The sequence below is a fragment of the Colobus angolensis genome, unplaced genomic scaffold (genome assembly GCF_000951035.1).
Source record: "Colobus angolensis palliatus isolate OR3802 unplaced genomic scaffold, Cang.pa_1.0 Scaffold7, whole genome shotgun sequence".
NCBI classification, from domain to species: Eukaryota; Metazoa; Chordata; class Mammalia; order Primates; family Cercopithecidae; genus Colobus; species Colobus angolensis.
Window position 1 is genome coordinate 9,058,259 of NW_012120709.1, and position 19,513 is coordinate 9,077,771.

Sequence of the window (19,513 nt, forward strand, 5' to 3'; positions counted from 1 at the left end):
CGGTTGTGTTAGCAGAGAATTTAGAAAATAATAGTGAGACGTGGCATGAATTGGCTTGTATCATCATTTAATTAATAACAGAAAAGGACACTTGCCATAAAGTGTGTCATGATTTGCTTTTTTTTTTTTTTGACTGAGCTGATTTTGTAATCTTGGTCTGCAGTTATTTAGTAAACACAGTTAGTACTTATTACTGAATTGAATAGACTGGGAAGTGAGCCTCCACGTTATTTTTTTCCTTGCAAAGTTTTCTTTTGAAGGCAATCTCAAAATATCTTGGTAGAATATTATCATAAAAAGACAAATGAATCAGGAATCAGATTACCCTTATTAATTAAGGTAATCTTCAAATGTTTATTGAATTCCTACTGTTTCCCTGCCCCTGTGAATGCAATCTTGTTGGAGAATTCAGACACATGCAGAAATTAATGTAGTGGAAGCAGGTGGGCAAACACACAGTACAGATTATAAAGACTAAGAAGGGCCAAAGGCAGATCACTGCTTATGAGTGTGGCCTTGAGGTTTTACACAAGTTAAATACAGCCTGCACTGGGGCCTGCACTGGGGCTTGCACTGGGGCTTGCACTATTGCTTTCTCTGGGTTTTGAAGAATGGGTAGAATTTGGTTTTACAGAGGAAGAAAGAAGAAGTGTGAGTGTAAAGAGGCCATGGGAAGGAGGTAACACAGGAGAAATGAGCCGTAGGAAATCTGGCCTGACTGGAACAAAATCTATATGTAGACAGCTATGGAAGATGGGATGGAGGGTCTCATGGACAAGACAGCTGACTGGGAAGATGAATAATCATAGAGGTCATGGATGATGAAAGCCAAAATTAACATCAGAAGTGAGAATATAGTCAGTGAGAGCCTTTTGGATTAATTTTGATATATTCTTCTTTTCTTGGGCTACTTTTAGATGAAGGAACACTATTAGTTACAGCAATGTCCTCTCTCACTTATCCTCCTCTTTTCTTCTACCAGTTATGAAATTTTTCTTCCCTTTCTTCCCAAATGTTAACTCCTCAATTGATAGACCTTTCCAAATCTTCCTTGTCCATATCCTAAACAAAATGTCCATGACATAGCTGAAGAACTTATAGGCTGTACGTAGATACATACTTCCTTTGCATTTAAAGCTCATCCAAATTATAAATCCTGTTTCAGAAATATTATTATTCACTGTTTTAATATATGTGTATAGTTTAAATAGTTTAATTGGTCTCTGGAGAGATGGGATGAAGGGGAGTAGGCAGGCATGATCAAGATTTGTGTTATAATGGTATTAAGTACAAGTACGCTAAGTACAAGTATTCTCACTGTTTTGTTCTTTTTTGTTTTTTAAACTCTAAAATATTTCAGAACAAAATTTAAAAAAATAATAGTCACCAAAAAATGGGAAGTCAAATGGTGCTATCTTGTTATAATGAAAAAGCATCTCTCTGCCCCAACCTTTCACTCCTTCAAGTCCAGCTCCCCAAAGATAACTTCTTTAAATTATTTTTATAGCTTTTTATCTTTATGTTTAGCTCTACATTTGTAAATAACATGCTTATGCTACTATTTTTCAAGTTTCCAAAGTTAAATGTTATTAATATCTTCCTATGGAAGAGAAGGACTCAACACTCTTTCCACTTTCCTAATTTGGTTATAGGAATGTTTAAGCCAGTAATCAGCGTTCATACAATTATGACCATGAAAATATTATTCACAAGAGAATCATGTAGTATACTATGATTATATCTCCTTTTTTTTTTTGAGACAGAGTCTTACTTTGTCACCCAGGCTGGAGTGCAATGGCACAATCTCGGCTCTCTGCGACCTCTGCCTCCCGGGTTCAAGCAATTCTGCCTCAGCCTCCCATGTAGCTGGGACTACAGGCATGTGCCACCATGCCTGGCTAATTGTTGTATTTTTAGTAGAGACGGGGTTTCACCATGTTAAACAGGCTGGTCTCGAACTCCTGACCTCAGGTGATCCACCACCCCCTCAGCCTCCCAAAGTGCTGGGATTACAGGCATGAGCCACCATGTCCAGCCTTACATCTCCTTTCTTATATAGCCTTTTTCCTCTGCAGTTGATAGTTGAATTGATTTTTACATGCTAATTCTTTACCAAATTCTTCCGTAGAACTCTTAAACTCTTCTCAGAATAACCAAATATGACAGGAAATCTAGCAGCAGTTTTTTTTCCCTTGAACTCATCCGTCTGAGACCCCTTGCTTGCCTTCTCCAGTCTGGGTCTGTCGTAGAACTGTCATCTTCTCATCAACCAGAAAATTTGTGTTGTGTCTCTGTGTTAGATCTCTGGCTACTGGGTTTCATTTCTACCTATGTCTTGATTTACTCCCTTGTTTTGATGCAACGTATCTCTCAGTAGTTTTCTAAGAAAGAATATAAGGAAAATAAATATTCTGATTTTTTCATGCCTAAGAATGCCCTTTATTTCATCCTCACACTTGATTGAGTGTATGACTGGGTACAGAATTTCAGCCTAAAATAAATTTCTCTGAGAAGTTTGAAGAATAATGAAGATTCCATTATTTTCCAGACTCTAGTGCTGCTGTTGAAAAGTTTTATACTCTGATTCTTGATGTTTTTCTTTTGAAAGGTTTTGGAAATCTTCTGTTTACCTAGATATTTATAAATTTTATAATTATGTCTCGTGATGTAGGTCTTTGGTATTAACAGTTTTGGGCAGTAAGTGGGCCTTTTTATCATGGAAACTTCAGTTTAACATAACTTTCTAATATAGTTTTGTTTATAATTTCTTCTCATTCATTTTATCTTTTTCTTTCCAAAATGTATATCCATTGGACCTCCTAGATTGAGTCTTTATGCTTCTGATATATCCTATTTTCTACCAACTTAACTTTCCAGCCCACCTATTGAGTGTTTAATTTCAGCTATGATATTTAATTTCCAAGAACTCTTTCCAGTTCTGAGTATTCTTTTACATTTTTAACCTTTTTTTTTGCATTTCATTAGTGTTTTTGGATGTAAAATATGTCTTATTTATTTATTTAAATAAATTACTAAATAATTAATAGTACATAATTCATAACTAAATAAATAAGAAATTATTAAATAAATAAGACATATTTTCCATCCAAAATTATATTCTTATATTTAATTCTTATATTTATTTATTTGTTTAAATAAATAAAAGAAGGCATACTCTGTCATCCAAGCTTGAGTGTGGTGGCACAATCATGACTCAGTGCAGCCTCAAACTCCCGGGTTTGAGTGATCCTCCTGCCGCAGCCTCCCGAGTAGCTGGGACTATAGGTGCATGCCTATAGTAGCTGGACTATATTAGCCCAGCTAATATTTTTATTTTTATTTTTTGTAGGGACAGGGTCTCCCTATGTTGCCCAGGCTGGTCTTGAATGCCTAACCTCAAGCAGTCCTTCTGCCTTAGCCTCCAAAAGTGTTGGGATTACAGGCACAAACCACCGTACCCAGTCTCTTCTTATTTTTAAATAATGTTAATGTTAAGTATGCTTGAGTTTATTTTGACATTTTCTTTTGCTCCTACAAGTGTCTCTAGTTCCTCAAAGTCTCTCTTTTGGTCTGTTTTTCACATTGCAATCTTTTCAAAAATATTTGGTGACTTTGTGTTGTGCAATCTGCTTAAGAATGAGAGGCAAGAAAGCAGACTAGAAGCTCTCGTGTATAGGCAGGGCTGGTGAATTGATGACCTTCACTGCAGGGAGGTGGGGCACTTCCCACACCCTTCATGTGATATATTAGTCAGGATGAGATTTGGTTGAATGTAATGCAAAAACCCAAAATAACAGACGCTTAGTTAAATACAAATTTATTTTTGCCTCACATTAAAAAAAAAGTACCCAGATTTGTAAGCCTAGGTTTTGTATGACAGCTCCATATCATCAGGGGTAGGCAACATCTACCTTGCTATACCACTCTCACCGTCCAATGTCTCATGAGTCAGGTGCTTTCTCAACCTCTAGCCATTATGTCTGCATTACAGGCAGAAAGAAGGAGGATGGAAGAGAAAAAGTAATTTTCCAATCTCTTTCCAGAAGCCCCACACAACATTCTGCTTAGACATTTTGGCTATAAATAAACACATGGCCATATCTAGCTGTAAGCGTAGCTGTAAGCAAGGCTACAAAATAGGATGCATTGCTACCTCAAATGAAATTGGAGTCTCGTTGCAGAAGAAGTGCAGAGTGGAGGTTAAGATAGGTCATTAGCAGCCCTGCCACAATGAGAGTTCTCCAGTGTTGGTATCTGTAAATTTTTTTTTTTCTGGGGTTGGTAAGTTACTCCAGAGAAAGCTCATCCAATTTGCCATCATTTAAATCTCCAAGGAACAAAGCTGTAGGAGATTCTTCTGATGTCCTCTGTCACATACCCTCAGCATTAATTTAGTTGCAGAAGGCGTGGACTGGTTTGTTTAACTCACTTTGCTCTGACAAAGTGCGAAAGTAATTGTGGTTAATTTTGCACCAACCTAATACAATTTTAAACACAGGCTGTGTGTGTTTTTGCTTTCTGCCCAGAGCATTGAGATGCCATCAAGCCTGCTAGGTCAGCATGAGAGTACAGCCTGGAAGTGTAAATAAGTTAACACTCTCAGGGACCATCTTCATCCAATGGGGAATGGAAACTGAAGGATGAATGTTCCAGCCTCCTGCTCACTGGAGATGTGAACAACTGGAAGTTGGTCTGCAGGCTTCTCAGAGGCCGCTGGTGGAATTGAGCTTCAATTGCCCATAGCAGAAACCTTGGTAACACATAATTGTATTGGCTTTTCCTCCTTCCCTGCCTCACTCTGCTTGCTACCTCACTCTTGCTTCCTGGGACTGTGTCCTGAAAAAAATAATTGCACCAATGTCTTCACTTAGGCTTTGCTTTTGAAGAAACTCAGCCTAAGATAAATAGGGACCTCATTGTTTAAATTCTAGCTTAGGCAGGGTGGCATGGTGGCTCAAGCCTGTAATCCCAGTACTTTGGGAGGCTGAGGGAGGTGGATCACCTGAGGTCAGGAGTTCGAGACCAGCCTGGTCAACTTGATGAAACCCATCTCTACTAAGGCAGGAGGATCACTTGAGCCCAGGAGTTTGAGACAAGCCTGGGAAAGCAGTGGGACCCCACCTTTACAAAAGAAAATAACTGAATGTGGTGGTGTGTGCCTGTAGTCCCAGCTACTTGAAAGGCCAAGGTGGGAGCATTGCTTGAGGCCAGGGGTTTGAGGCTGCAGTGAGCTGTGATTTCACCACTGTACACCAGACTGGGTGACAGAGCAAGATCCTGCCTCAAAAATAAATAAATAAATAAAAAAAAAGAATACATTCTAAGCTTAGGTCTTTATATCTCTTGTGCTCATTCAAAATATCAGTGTAACAGCTGGAAAATACTACATGTTGTCAACAAGATAATTTTTTTAAAAGGAATAACTCTTTGAATTCTTTATTACACTTCATATTATAGTTCACTGTCTGTGACTCTGTCAAGTGTGGTTAAAAAATAGTATGAGATCAGTTCTCATCCCAAAGATGTATAGATGAGGTTTGAGCCAAGAATCTATCATACCTAGCACAACTAGCAGGTGTTCTGAGAAGATAAGACACTCATTTTCATGCCTGCATTTTCCTAAAACTTTCATAACTGACATTATAGAAAGTTTTGGGAAACATCGTAGTCTGAAATTGATTCTACTATTAAAAATGGAATATTCAATTCTTATAGGTCCTTTTGTACTTGTTACATTGATATGATGAATTGCTTATACATCTCTCTCATTTTTCTTAGCACAGTCCCTGAAACATAATTCATAGTAGGTAGTTAATTCTTGCTGAATAAATCAATGAATGGAATGAGAGTATATACTTGTTTCAGTTTTCTTATTTTGTAAAATAAGTTGAGAATAATGTGTTAACACACTTGAGGAAATTTTTGAGGACCTCAAATATTTATAAAATATTTCACACACTCTGAAGCAATATCTAAAGTTTATTATCAGTATTATAATAATTTTGACACGGGAATTATATATCTGCAAATATATCTAAAATTTGCTATTCCTTTTTATACTTTAGATGAATTATGTGGTAATATTTTAAGAAACTAAAAGCAAATCACATATCAGTCGTTTAAAATAAAAATCTTTAATATGAACTTATGTAATAGATTATTTTAATTTTTGAACAAGAATAAAGTTGCCAAATTAGTTATCTGTGGGATTTAAAAACTTCAACAGAGAAAGAAAATAGGAGGTACTAGTGAGAAATACATTTTACGGTCCACATATTTATTGTATAATAAGCTATATTATATTCTAATAACAGCAAATATAACATTATAATGATTTTGACATCTGGACTAGTTAGACATGGTCCCATAAATCCTGTAGTTCTTAACAAAAAAACCCATTAGTTAGCAAACTTACACGTCTAAGCTCAGTTTAATGCAACTTAATGAGACATTGAATTTTATGCAGCAAACCCCAGTTATCTATAGTGTGTACCCTCCTGAGTACCCCAGGAAATAGAAGCAAAGAACTGAGGAACATCAGATCCAACTGGCCCATTTGGGTTTGAACTCTAGGAGAGAGCAAGGAGGAGGCAGGAGAGGAAGTGGTGGTTCTCCTTTGTCTGCTATTCTGGGAAGATGCCCAGTAGTTCTTAGCAAGGGTTCCACTTCTGCATTCTGTGTTGATTCATTTTTGTAAGGGCAGATGTACTGTGTTTAGTACCTCATGTCTAGGGTTGCTGTAACAAAGTACTGCAAATTTGGTGGCTTAAAACAAAGGAAATTGATTCCCTCACAGTTTTGGAGGCTAGAAGTCTGAATTCTGCAGGTGTCAGCAGGGTCACGCTTGAAGGTCACGCTTGAAGGAAATCCTTCCTTGCCTCTTCCAAGTTTCTACTGGTGGCTTACAGTCCTTGGAATTCCTTGGCTTGCAGATGCGTCACTCGAATCTCTGCCTCTGTCTTCACATGGCCTCCTCCCCTAGGTGGCTATGTCTCTCTTCTTATAAGAACAACAGTCATAAAGGATTTAGGGCCCACCATAATTCAGTGTGACCTCACCTTAACTTAACTAATTACATCTGCAAAGACCCTGGTAAGCGCAGATTCATAGGTACCTGGGGTTAGAACTTCAACATATCTTTTATGGGGGACACAATTCAACCCACAAAATATATCATCCACATTTCTTTCCAAGGGTAGAAAACAGCACCATACTTTCTGTAAAGGCAAAGGGTATTGCTAGATTGTTTATAACCCTTACTTCTAACCAAAATCTAGTTCTAAATTGCGTGTAGAAGATATACATAGGACATTTAAAGAGACTGAGGGATGTATGAAGTCAGATAGGCAAGTAATATAACAATAAATTCTAGAAGTCAGATATGTAAGTATTGAAATAGTAAATATTGAGGTGACCAAAAGGCTTACTTTCCTTCTCTTTGATGGATTCACTAATTTAAGATGGAATGTGTAAGAACTGAATAAGCCTCTGCAAACAGTGGAATATTCCAAACATATTTTCACTGAGGACAGGCAGAATGGATACAGTGATGGGAAACAATGACTTAATATTGAGAAAAGTATAAGTGGGACACAATGTAATGAAAATGCATGCTGAACTTCCCTTCCACATTCTGAAAATGGATACAGCCACATTTGATTTCGCTTCAGCTATATCTACAGTTAAGCCATTTATTGGCTCTTGCAACTCTGGTAACTCTCTCAGCAATAAGATCAAATGCATAATATCTTGGTCCACTGAAGAAAAGGAAGAAGTCTATAAAAAAAGAGAGATAATTTATTGAATTAGCTTACAGAATATCTCAGATGTCTTCAGTTAGAAAACCTTGCCCTTGTTCCAACATAACATTCCAATGCAAACATGCTATTTAAAAAATTTAAACACCAGGTGCGGTGGCTAATGCCTGTAATCCCAGAACTCTGGGAGGCTGCGGTGGGAGGATTGCTTGAGGCCAGGAGTTTGACACTAGCCTGGTCAGCATAGTAAGACCATGCCTCCTCTATAATAAACAAACAAACAACACATTTATTAGTTTTTTTTCCTACTTACGTTCTTGCTGGAAAACTGCATCAACTTTATTCTCTATTCCTGGAAAGGTACCTGATATGCTTTTGGGATAACCTGGTTCCATGAATTGTCTTTGGTTATCATATCTGGTAAAAACAAAATGTCACCAGATTTAACACCAATACAGAATATAACGAAAATATTTTTTTAATTGTGTATAATTTACAAAGTCTCCTCACACATATTTTTTCATTCAGTTCTCACAATGCCTTGTTTACTAGTATTAAGAATGGTTAATTTCCCTACCTAAGGGTACACATTTATAAAACATATGGGTATGATTAATTCGAAAACAGGCTTGATGGCTGACACACTGTTATTTCCCAAAGTAAGCTTATATTTTCAAGGCTTTTACTTAATTGGTATATAGTATAACTCCCTCTGCATGTGTATATATATAAATGTACATAATAGGTTCAACTTGGGAACCAAATTCTGCAGGCTATCTGGATAACATTTGCTTATATATGTCTGAATTGAACTCATAAGTGAGAATTAGCCTAAATCTTTCTTTGTATCTCACCCTAGTGCTTTGTTAAGGATTTCTGTTTCATGATGCAGAATCCTCAATACTATTGCATAGAGATTTTAATGTTATAAAAATGAAAAATTTCAAAAGCCATGGTAACATCAATCATCCTGTAAAAACAATATATTCTCGGTAAAACCTACTAGAGACTACCTAGATTGTTTTAAACCTTCAAATGCTTGAAGGTTTGTAAGCAGTGTAGAGAAACACAGATTTCAACCTATAATTGAAAAAATAGTTTACATTACCTCCAGAATTGGTCATTTACAAAGAAGTATGTTTTACTTCTGTAGAAAACAGCTGCGTCAATTGCTTGGACACTGCTGGGGAAGCCATAGTTTGATATATCCCTGGGATAACCTTGCTGAATGTCATAGCCACTCACAGCCCAGTACTGGTTGCCTGTCAATGATTCAGGTTAAATGTTAAATAAGACATTTCCATTTTTGCCAAATAATATATATACCACTTCTTGGTCTTGCACATAGACATGAAAATGGAACAAATAGTCTTTAAAAGATGAAGATGATAAAGTTAAGTTCGGGGGAGCTGTGAGAAGCTTAACGGTTCCCCAGCGCCTATAAAAAATTAAAACTTCTGAGGAAGACATTCAAGGCCCCACAATTTGTGTGACTTTTATACAGAAACCAAATTACAGCCTTGAGGAGTCTTAGAGAATTATATCTGGGATATATTTCTCAGATGGAGGATGGAAGAATGTGAACGACAGTCTAGTGTGGTCTGATTTTGTTGGTGAGAAAACCGAGGGCTGAAAAGCAAGTAACCCACTCGGGTTCACACAGTAGTTAGTGGTCCTGATGGGGCCCAACCCTAGGCTTCTGGCAAAAGCCTGCCCAGCTTAATGCTGTCATTAGCTCACCATGAACCTGGAAGGGATCACAAAGAAGTCCTGCCCCCTTCCTTCAGGCAGAACTAACATAAGATGAAAACTTTAGGAAGTTACCTTTGAATAGGAAAATGAGGTCCCTGTCAAAATCCTCATAAGCAGCCTGTATGCCAGTTGGAAGGGATGGCCAGAATAGAGAAATAAAATTCATTTCGACTCTTTGTAGATGAGGATGCCTTCTCCAGAAGTACCTAACGGGACATAAGGAAACACACATGCACACACTTGCACATAACAGTCTAAGTCGGCAGTTCCTGTGACTTTTAGGCTAGCGATGGTCCTTGCAGGATTGCTGGGAGAATATAACAATCTAACTACTGCAAAGTTCCTAGCACAGTGACCAGCATATGGCTAAGCTTTACAGTGATATTGTCCATCTGGAGAGTACATCACAGCTTTCAGAGGAATTTATGGGAGGAGTGATCTTATTTGATTACATTTGGCATTGTCCTGCCTTGGACATTGAAAAATCTTACTTTGCAGTATCTTTCCTTATTGCTCCCACTAAATGCTGAGAACATATTGATAAAAGCAACAGCACGTACACTCAGCCTGTGATTGCGTACTCACAAAATAGCCAATGGACAAATAAAAAATTTTGCTCAGTTAGATGATTTGCTGCACAGCTAGCTAAGCACAGGTTCCATTTACTTGACTGATTTTGGATGGAGCTGAATGGTGCTTTAGTGTTTCAGCTCTGGGTTTCCCAAGCAGCTGTAGCCCATGTCTGTTTACATCACCAAAGGCATCTGAATGTTTGTGAATGTTTTCATGTTTTGTTTTTTTTTTCTGTATGTTTTGAGTTACCCAGAAAATACTCAATTGCAAAAATTCAGTATAGACATAAAAATGGTACAAATAGTCTTTAAAAGATGAAGATGATGAAGTTAAGCTCAGGGTCTATGATAATCCTAGTGGTGCCCCAGAACCTATAAAAAATTTCAATGAGAAGCACAAGTGTAGAATTCAAGGAAAAGGTGACTAACGTGTGACCTAATTTGAATCCAGTTTTAAGGTATATCAATCAGTAAGAGGAATCAAAGGAAGAAATATTTCAATTTTATACTCGTCTTTAAAGAAAAGTATTTCTCCACGGAGTGTGGTGATAGCATCAAATGTCAGTCTGGGGTCGCAGGATTTGGGTGTGCTTGGTCCAGTAGGTTGGATAGGGTTACTTGAAGGTCCTGAAAAAAAAAAAAAAAGTCTTTTTTATGAGCATAAGTCCAGTGTGACTCTTGAGTACATCAGAGACTTCTCAGAAAGGTGAAGGGTCTTCATGTGAGGGTAAGTGCTACAAGACTATTCCATAAAGTATTAAAGTAACTGTATATTTCATCCTTTTAAAGTTTTTGTTTCTTTAATAAGAGTAATGATGGTTTTCAGGGTGAGTTCCAGGTCAAACTGTGAAGTAAAGAAATTTGAATTCTATGCCCCTTTCTTCCCTTTTAATTCTAACTAATTCTTCTCTGATCTCTCAGTTCCTCTTTCTGCTTTTTTGGTTACACAGTATCTATTGCCTCTCTCCTCACCGAAATCCACTTTCAGCAAAGAATGATGTTAGTCTTTTACCCTATAGCATGCATCTAAGTCAAATTTTAGCAATATTTTTTCTGTAAGTATTTGAATTTTCATGTGTTTTCTCACTGTGGAATGAAAGGCTATAATAATAGTTAAGATAAAAACACCAGTAAACAAAATAAGCGAGTGTTGTTGGGGTGGGCAGGAGGAAGTTGGGGAATAGAGGCAGTTAGGGTAGGCTCAACATTTCTGAAATATCTACAATCACAAAAAAGTTCCCTGGTTGTGGCACCCTGGCATGCTTGCTTGATTTTATAGTGCTGTCCCACCAGAGAGGGAAAAGGGCTTTCCCCAATTTCACTCCACTCCATTCCACTCCATTCAATTACATTTCACTCCAGTCCACTATTGCATTCCATTCCATTCGATTCTAATCCATTCCATTCCATTCCACACTTTTTTAGAGAGCAGTAAATCCCTTATTGGTTTCTTGTTTTTATTCACAGCCAACTAGGGAACAGAAGGGCAAGCATGAAGAGAGATGTAATGGTCTTATCCAGGCAATATGGCAAAAGGCCCCTATACTTATCCTTGAAATGTATCAGTAATGCCTTAAAAAAGTTTCCTTTTTCTCTCCATACTCTACTACCATTCCTCTTCTTCTTCTTGAAAATGCCTTGCTTTGTTTATACACATTTTAAATTTACATAGACTAATATATTGTGTAATTTAATTAGTACATTGTGCAATATATCTCATTCTGTTTCTTTTTCACAAAGTATGAAGTTTTAAAGACCCATCTGTACTGTTGCCACATGTGCATCTAGTACCATGCTTCTGACTGCCGCACATCACTTCATGGTGTGCAACTACCACAGTTTTTCTGTATAGTCTTCTCCTAATAGACCCCCAGATGCCTTCCAACTTCCACCACCACAAACAAGACTTCAGTGAACATCTTTGGCATGATTTGTACATGTTCCCTTATGGATCTATATGAGAATTTCTTTGATAGGTACATCTAGGAGCAGGATTGCTGTAGGAAAAAGAATAGTCATGTCTTTTTAGAATATTTAAAATTGGGGCCAGGTGCAATGACTCCTGCCTGTAATCCCAGCATTTTGGGAGGCTGAGGTGGGCAGGTCACTCGAGGTCAGGAGTTCAAGACCAGCCTGGTCAATGTGGTGAAATCCCTTCTCTACTAAAAATATAAAAATTAGCCAAATGTGGTGGCAGACATCTATAATCCCGGCTACTTGAGAGGCTGAGGCAGGAGAATCGCTTGAACTTGGGAGGCAGAGGTTGCAGTGAGCCAAGATCATGCCGCTGCACTCCAGCCTAGGCAACAGAGTAAGACTCCATCAAAAAAAAAAAAAAATTAAAATTGGTAATTTGGGAAGCCTAAAAAAGAAGAAAAAAAATTCCCACCATTCAAAGACAATAACTGGGAAGAACTGTAGTTCATTTCTTCTTAAACTTTTTTCTTTTAGGGCAGCAATAGAGGCTCAGCCCCTCACACCTTCTTTGTTAATGCTATATTACTGGGGAATTTCAGAGTTCAGTTTTATGGAAACTGCAGTAGTGCAAAGGAAGAGATATTCAGATCCTGGGAGTGTTCGCCTATTCCCAGGTCCCACCATGTACTACAACTCTCTTTAGAAGACCTTACCATAGATGGCCTGAATGCCATTGATGTCATCCTGTGGGAGTGAGTAGTTGCTGGTTTCCCTGAAAGCATAATTGGGATACATCAAGGCACCAGGGTCAAAGGAGTGAGCGAGCCCCAAAGAATGGCCAAATTCATGAGCAGCAACAAGAAACAAGTTGTAATCTGAAATTCAAACATGGGTGGTAAACAGCTCAGTGTGGATCCCAGGGTGGCAGAAACATGATCTCAATGAATGCAACCTCTAAGCCAAAACTGCTCAGGGAAATAGCCCTTCCCACGGCTGTCTTTTTCATCTTTCTTTCAGATACCTGAGAAAGTGGACATTGAGAAGAATCAAGATAGTAGTCATAGTTGGGAACTAGGTGAGTACGGACTTCTTATAAACTCTTAGAACCCAGAAAAGTTGCATTTATTCCAATTCTCGTATTTTACAAATGTGCATCTGAGATTTGGAGAAGTGATGGCAGAGTCGTCATGACTTTGGGAACCCTTCTTCTCTTGCATTCCCACATTCACCATATCCAGTGTTCCAGACCCTCAGTCTCATGAGTAGAGTCCCTGTGAACAAGTAGTTAGAAGAGAAGCCAGCCCATCAGTGGAGCAGCCTCAGATGGAGGGCTGGCTCATGTTGGCTCCCTCATCACCCACCCCTTAGCACCAGCTCTTCTCTGTTTCTGAGCTTTCTAAGATGCTGTAGGAATTCTCTACTGAAGAGAGACAAATCCTACCGCTTATTGCTCTCTTTCTGCATGTTTTAACTTCCACAAGCATAGTGCTGTTCACAACTGGGAACTGAAAACCTTCGCAGGATCCCACTTCTTATGAAATAAAGCCCAACCTCTTTTGTCTGGCATTCAAGACCTCCTCCACTTGTCTCCAGCAGATATTTGAGTGCTTGCCTTTTGACGTGAATCCTGCAGTCCAGCCAGTCTATATGCTGCCTCACAAACACACTGATGCGTTTTTGTACACGCCTACTTTTTTCAAAAAGCATAATTATAGAGTACCTACCACATACTAGGCAATCTAAAGTTATGTAATCCTCATAACATTTTTCTGAAGTTTTATTAGCTATATTTTTATAGCAAAGTGACTGATGCCCATAGATTTTGAATAGCTTGTACTTCATCCTGCAACTAGTAAGTGACAGATTGGGGTCAAACCAAGGTATAATGGCAAGATCCACTCTTACTACAATGTTCAACTTCCTGTTGATAATTAGCCTGCTAAAATTCTACCCATGCTCTAGGAATTGTTTCTTATCACATCCTTTTTAAATTATGCATTCATGAGTGCATTTCAGAAAAATATCTTTGAATGCCTGGAATACCGTGAAAGGAACTGTGGGCAATTTGTTGTGGTTCTCTGCTCTACAGGGAGTATGTAGTCTAGAAGAGGAGAGATGTGTGCAAACAACTTGAAAGCACACAATGAGTGATGACAGAGAAGGAGATACAAAAGCTGTCAGAATTCTGCAGAGGAAGTTCTCATTTCCAGCACAAGGCAAGATAGAAGGTGGCCTTTGACATATATAGCATGTTAAGATGAGAGAGATTTTAAAAGATGGTGCTTGGGGCATGGGAAGAGTATTTCAGGGAGAGGAAGCAATTCAAGAAAATGTGAGGGAAATGAAAAGCATAGGGTGTGACCTAGAAACAGTGAATGTACACTGTGGGTATTAGCCCAATGTAAATGGTATGTGTGAAATAAGAAGACAAACCAAGAAAGAGAAGGATGAACAATCACCAAGAGCCTTCAATACCAAGGGGAGGTATTTGGACCTTATTTGGTGCAGAATATGTAAACATTGAAACTTTTAAGCATGAGAGTGATGTGATCCAAGATGGGCTTTCCAAAAACAAACCCTGCTGCAATGGTAGGAAAAATTAGAGGGAGCACAGACTGGAGATGGAGAGTCCAGTTAGGAATCTAGATCATTCGTTCAGGTAAGAGGTAATGAACATCTGAACTAGTGAGGAGGGCAATAGTAATGTAGAGGAGCTGAGGGTTATTACCTATGTTTGGCTACACACAGCTCCTAACATGTGGACTTAGGTAGAATAGACCCTCGTAACATACCCATGTTGAGAAAATGGCAGGAGGAACAGGTGCCAAGCAAAGGTAAAAGGTGCCTTTCTGACTATTTTCTGAAAGTGCTCTCTGGCATATTGTTACGCTATGTTTTGGGAAGTATCACATGGTCTGGATATATCTGTACTCAGCCTCATTTCTTCCCTTCATGCAGCCCAGTCCTTCTTAATAGGAGCCTTCTCCTGAAATGAGTGACTTGCTGCACAGAAGCATACCACTGAAAAAAAGCTCCAAGAAGATGAACTAACTAGATGAGAGGGAAGGTGGCTGCTCTTTTCTGAATAGACTGATTTCTAAATGAATTTCCAAAAAATGGAAAAATAGGCTCTTTTCAAACATCACTAAATTTGGGAATATTAAAATAAAGATATATCCTAAAGCAGGATCTGTAAAAAACCAGATAGTAAATAATTTAGGCTTTGTTAGCCAAATGATCTATGTCACAATTACTCAGCTTGCCATTGTAGAGTGAAAGCAGCCATGGATGATATATAAACAAATAAATGTGGCCCTGTTTCAATAAAATTTTATTTATACAGACAGGGGCCAGGCAGGATTTGGCCATAGTCTGTAGTTTTCTGATCTCTGCCCTAATAAGTAAGGTCAGTAATCAGATTCAGCATGTCTTTTTCTTTCTTTCTTTTTTTTTTTTCTAAAGCCAAATTGAATTAGTATAGTGAGGTAGCAACAATTTCAAATGATCATTTTTTGTGAGTTTGAAATATTATGTTACCTTTATTGCATGTGTGTGTGTGTGTGTGTGTGTGTGTATTCTAATCTGTAAAAGTTAATTCAGAAGATGTGTGTGGACATAATCTTGATTAACTTACTTGTGGAGTTTGTGGTCCATGTTTCTTCAGCATCAAAATGAGCATCTCCTCCAATACCTTGGCCTGGTTGAAAGGCATGAGCAAGGATTCCATTGGGTCCATCAAATGGAGAATTGTCACCGTGATCTGAAATCAGAACATTTGTATTAGATCCTTGCCAAGTTTCAGGTTAGCCAAAGAAAGCAAAACTGAGCGTGACTGCTTTGCACCTACCTCTTTGGAAAAAAGCAATGTTGATATCTGCCTCTGCCCGTGAAATCCTGGTGAAGGTGAGAGGTGACACCTTACTCCAGACTTCAAAGGCTTTCTTAATAGCTCCTTCTACATCAGTCTGTGACAGCTGCGGTGTATAGTTTAGAATCCTTCAAAATGAGAGGATGTATGAAGAGTTAAATTTTATTTAGAACAGTAGTCCATCAATGGATGAATTGTTCTGTTTTGAAGTGAGTTGCATCATGGTGTGCTCTCACTGGAGAGGATAAGGAGGGAGTGCAGGTCTCAGGGTGGAGGACAGATGTGGGTTCTGAACAAGTTAATACATGTCTTTAAACCTCAGTTTCTTATTCATAAAATGAGGATACTAATATAGTATCCCTCTCATAGGGCTGCTGTGGGGATTAAATACATATAAAGCAATTAGTTCATTACTTGTCAAACAGTAATATTCCACAGTATTAGATAGTATTATTATTTTTAAGATGTATGAAAGGAGGGACTTGACTCTCTCCAGCAATGATTAAGCCTTTGTTGGGTCCTAAAGTAAGTGCTTAGAGAGACAGCCTAACATTGCTGTAGTCCTCTTTAGATTGTTGGAGAAGGAAGACTAAAACGGGAAGCTTTGGAGTGGAAAGAATCCGTGGTATCTCAACATTTTCATTCCCATATTCATTCATTATTCATACTCTACAAAGGCAGGGATATTTATCTACTTGTTCCTAGTGTATCCCAAGAACAGTGTCTGTCGTATAAAAGCCCAGTCCATACTGGATGAATGAGCATATCCTGAAACCCTAGAAATATCACCTGTAGGTCAAATTAGTGTGTTTCCACTTGGGGTTTCCTGGGGTTAACATAAAATCACCAGTGTCAGGCACTCCACAGCGAGGCTTTTTCATCATGTCCAGAGTTTCCTCATTTGGCTTCCCCGTCACATTCAACCCAAAAAATCGTTGCATTTCTTTAAGCTTTTCAACAATCATACTAGTGCCATTCTTCCTTGTAGATTGATACTGGTTGCTTGGTAATTGGTAGAACTTTTCCAGGTAGTCCTGGACAAAGACAAGCATATAAGGGTCTTGCTGTGAAAGTACTTCCAGTTCTCTGGTCATTTTGCAACCCTTTCTAAGTTACTACAGAGGTCTAATAACCTGAGAGCCACCCGAACAATAACACAAACTAATTCGTAGGTTGGCTTTGAGAGAACAATGCTTTTTAGAAAGAACAGTTTCTCCACTCAGTGCTCCAGTTAACGGTTATGCATTAAAAAAGTGCCTCATCAGGGATGAGGATCACATCACACAGGTAAAGTGCTACTCTACAGTCAGGAGACTGTCTTCTTGTTTTTATAAAAAACTTAGAACTAACATTAATTGACTTCTCTTGAGATATTTGTTGCATCAATGCAGTCCCTCTTTTCTATCCTCTTCATTACTGTAGAAAAGGCTTAATTATTCTTGTGAACAAATGGAAGTACAGAGAATTAAGGAATTTTCCAAGTGGTGATTCAGATTTTAACTCACCATGTTGCCTCTCAAGTAAGAACTGATAATTTCAAAATAATTCCAAATATCTTTTTGGGGAACAGCAATATCATTGATATTAGCATTTTATTCACCAAAGTAACTCTTTGGAAGTGTTAAATTAAGTTTAGTCAAAATCCAAAAAGTTTAGCCTAAAAATTATCTATTTTAAGTTTGGCTTAAAAGTTTCTTCATACATAGTGAACTGTAACCTAACTAGACCTCATGCTGCCTGTGAACACCTAGCACCTTGTCAGGGTCTTAGTCCATTTTCTGTTGCTATAACAGAATATGTGAAGCTGGGTAACTTAGACATAAAAGGGGCTTATTTTCTTTCGCAATTCTGGAGTCTGGGAAGTCCAAGATCAGGTGGCTGCATCTGGTTGGCTTCTGAGATGGCCTTGTGCTGTGTCATAACATGGCAGAGAAATGAAAGGGGAGCAAGCATATGTGAAAAGGGGCAAAACACAAAGGGCAGCCCCTCCTTATAATACCCATTCTGTTAATAACTAATCTAGTTCTGCAAGAGCCAGAACCCACTCCAGCAAGAATTAACCCAGTCCCACCAGAGTGTCATTCATCTTTCTTAATGACCTAAGTACTTCTTAAAGGACTCACTGTCACACGGGCTACTCAGTCTTTAACACATAAATTCAAGGGACACATGCTGACCACAGCAGTAGGTGACACTGACCAGATCACACATTTTGGAATTAGACAGGCTTGGGTTCAAATCTTAACTCTGCCATGAATTAACTGTGAGCACTTGGACCCATTATTTATCTGATTTAAGATATTTTTGTCTCTGAAATGAAAATAATAATGCTCCAATAAGGTTCTTGTGAGGATTAAATGAGATATTTGTGAAATATGTAGCAGCTGCCTTGCATAGAATAAGCGCTCAATGAATTTTACATTAACCCGGGGGTTACAATTACCATTGTAAGAGATAACCTCTTAATAATAATAATAATATTTTCCCCAAACTGTAATGCTAAGAAAACTGTGCATGAGAGATTTGTGGCAGAATTCCCTTGTGTTTCTTAAAAATTCGGCTTCACTTTCAGATTGTGATACAATGGAAAAAAACGATTGGTTCTGGTTTTATAATGCTTCCAAGAGTTTATCAACAGTTCGTAATCTGGTGCTGGGAAATATGATTATACTATGTACTGATTTCTAGTTCATTATAATCTACCATCCTCACATTATTTTCTATATCTGGAATTTTTGGCAGCAAAGAAAATGCCTGTGTGGAAGCATCAGACATATAGTAACTTGATTGCAGATATCCTGGAAGGAAAAACCTTAGGTAAATGAGAAAGAAAATAATATCATTTTATAAATAAAATCATTTCTTCTACAAAAGTTTCCCAGCTAGAGGTAACTCTACAGCAGTATTTTCCCAGTCTTTAAAGAATTCAGCTTGTTTTCACGTCCAGCTTTTAAAAGGCCTAGTCCTTACCAGCTTGGAACCCTCCAAATCACTAAAAGGAGGTGTTCAACCTCAAACTAATCACCCAAATAATTTCTTTCAGGCTGTTTTAATTAACAAGAGAAAACAACCCACACTATTTCCTAATAATCAGCAAATCAACCATCACCTAACTGATAGTTCATTTACCTGAACAATTTTTGTATTTTCCTCTTTAGAAGATACAGGAAAGGCCTTGGAAATCTGCACATGGAGTAAGAGCAGAAATGGAAGCGTCTTCAGGGAGAACATGATATTCTCTTCAAATTCTACCCCTCCTGGCTTTCTTTCTGCCCCTCTGGGTAGGGCCCTTCCCTGGCGAGCACCTTGACGTTCACAGCGTCATGTGTCACAGCTCTCTTGCAGTCCTCTTTAAAGCTATGTCTTAAACAGTTGCTGTATCAGGAATATGAAGCAACATAGGTTAATTACACTCTGACAGTTTTGAAATTTTATGATGTGATTTAGTACCCCAAAATGGGGGAGTCTTTCAACAGTCTTTCAAAACTCCAACTTTCTACTCTTTGCTTTTGGGTGTTTTAGTTATTTCCTTTTACAAAATTGGTAGAGAAAAAGGAAGAGGGGACTAATCCTGAAGTTATGTGGATACATTTTCCGGCCATGTAAGATGTTGAGGTTGAATTAACTTGTGCAGGGGAATATTTTGA

The 19,513-nt window shown here is 38.2% G+C and overlaps 1 protein-coding gene across 1 annotated transcript; it reads right to left on the bottom strand.

Moving 5' to 3' along the window:
• Positions 1–6,801: 6,801 nt before the first annotated feature.
• Positions 6,802–19,196, bottom strand: MMP8 (matrix metallopeptidase 8). Its single transcript, XM_011926630.1, has 10 exons — positions 18,996–19,196; positions 16,656–16,900; positions 15,846–15,994; positions 15,633–15,758; positions 12,712–12,873; positions 10,591–10,708; positions 9,582–9,715; positions 8,866–9,019; positions 8,071–8,174; positions 6,802–7,776 (listed from the first exon to the last, which is right to left on the bottom strand). Exons 1-10 carry the CDS (start codon positions 19,095–19,097, stop codon positions 7,667–7,669), a joined length of 1,404 nt encoding a protein of 467 aa, XP_011782020.1. The 5' UTR covers positions 19,098–19,196; the 3' UTR covers positions 6,802–7,666.
• Between the last annotated feature and the right edge of the window lie 317 nt (positions 19,197–19,513).

Excerpts from the sequence above, each read along its gene's own strand:
- MMP8 (XM_011926630.1), bottom strand. The coding sequence starts at position 19,097 with ATGTTCTCCCTGAAGACGCTTCCATTTCTGCTCTTACTCCATGTGCAG. Across the intron at positions 15,995-16,655 it reads CACACTAATTTGACCTACAG|GATTCTAAACTATACACCGC; the intron begins GTGATATTTCTA and ends CTCATTTTGAAG. Across the intron at positions 9,020-9,581 it reads CCTCATTTTCCTATTCAAAG|GCAACCAGTACTGGGCTGTG; the intron begins GTAACTTCCTAA and ends AATCATTGACAG.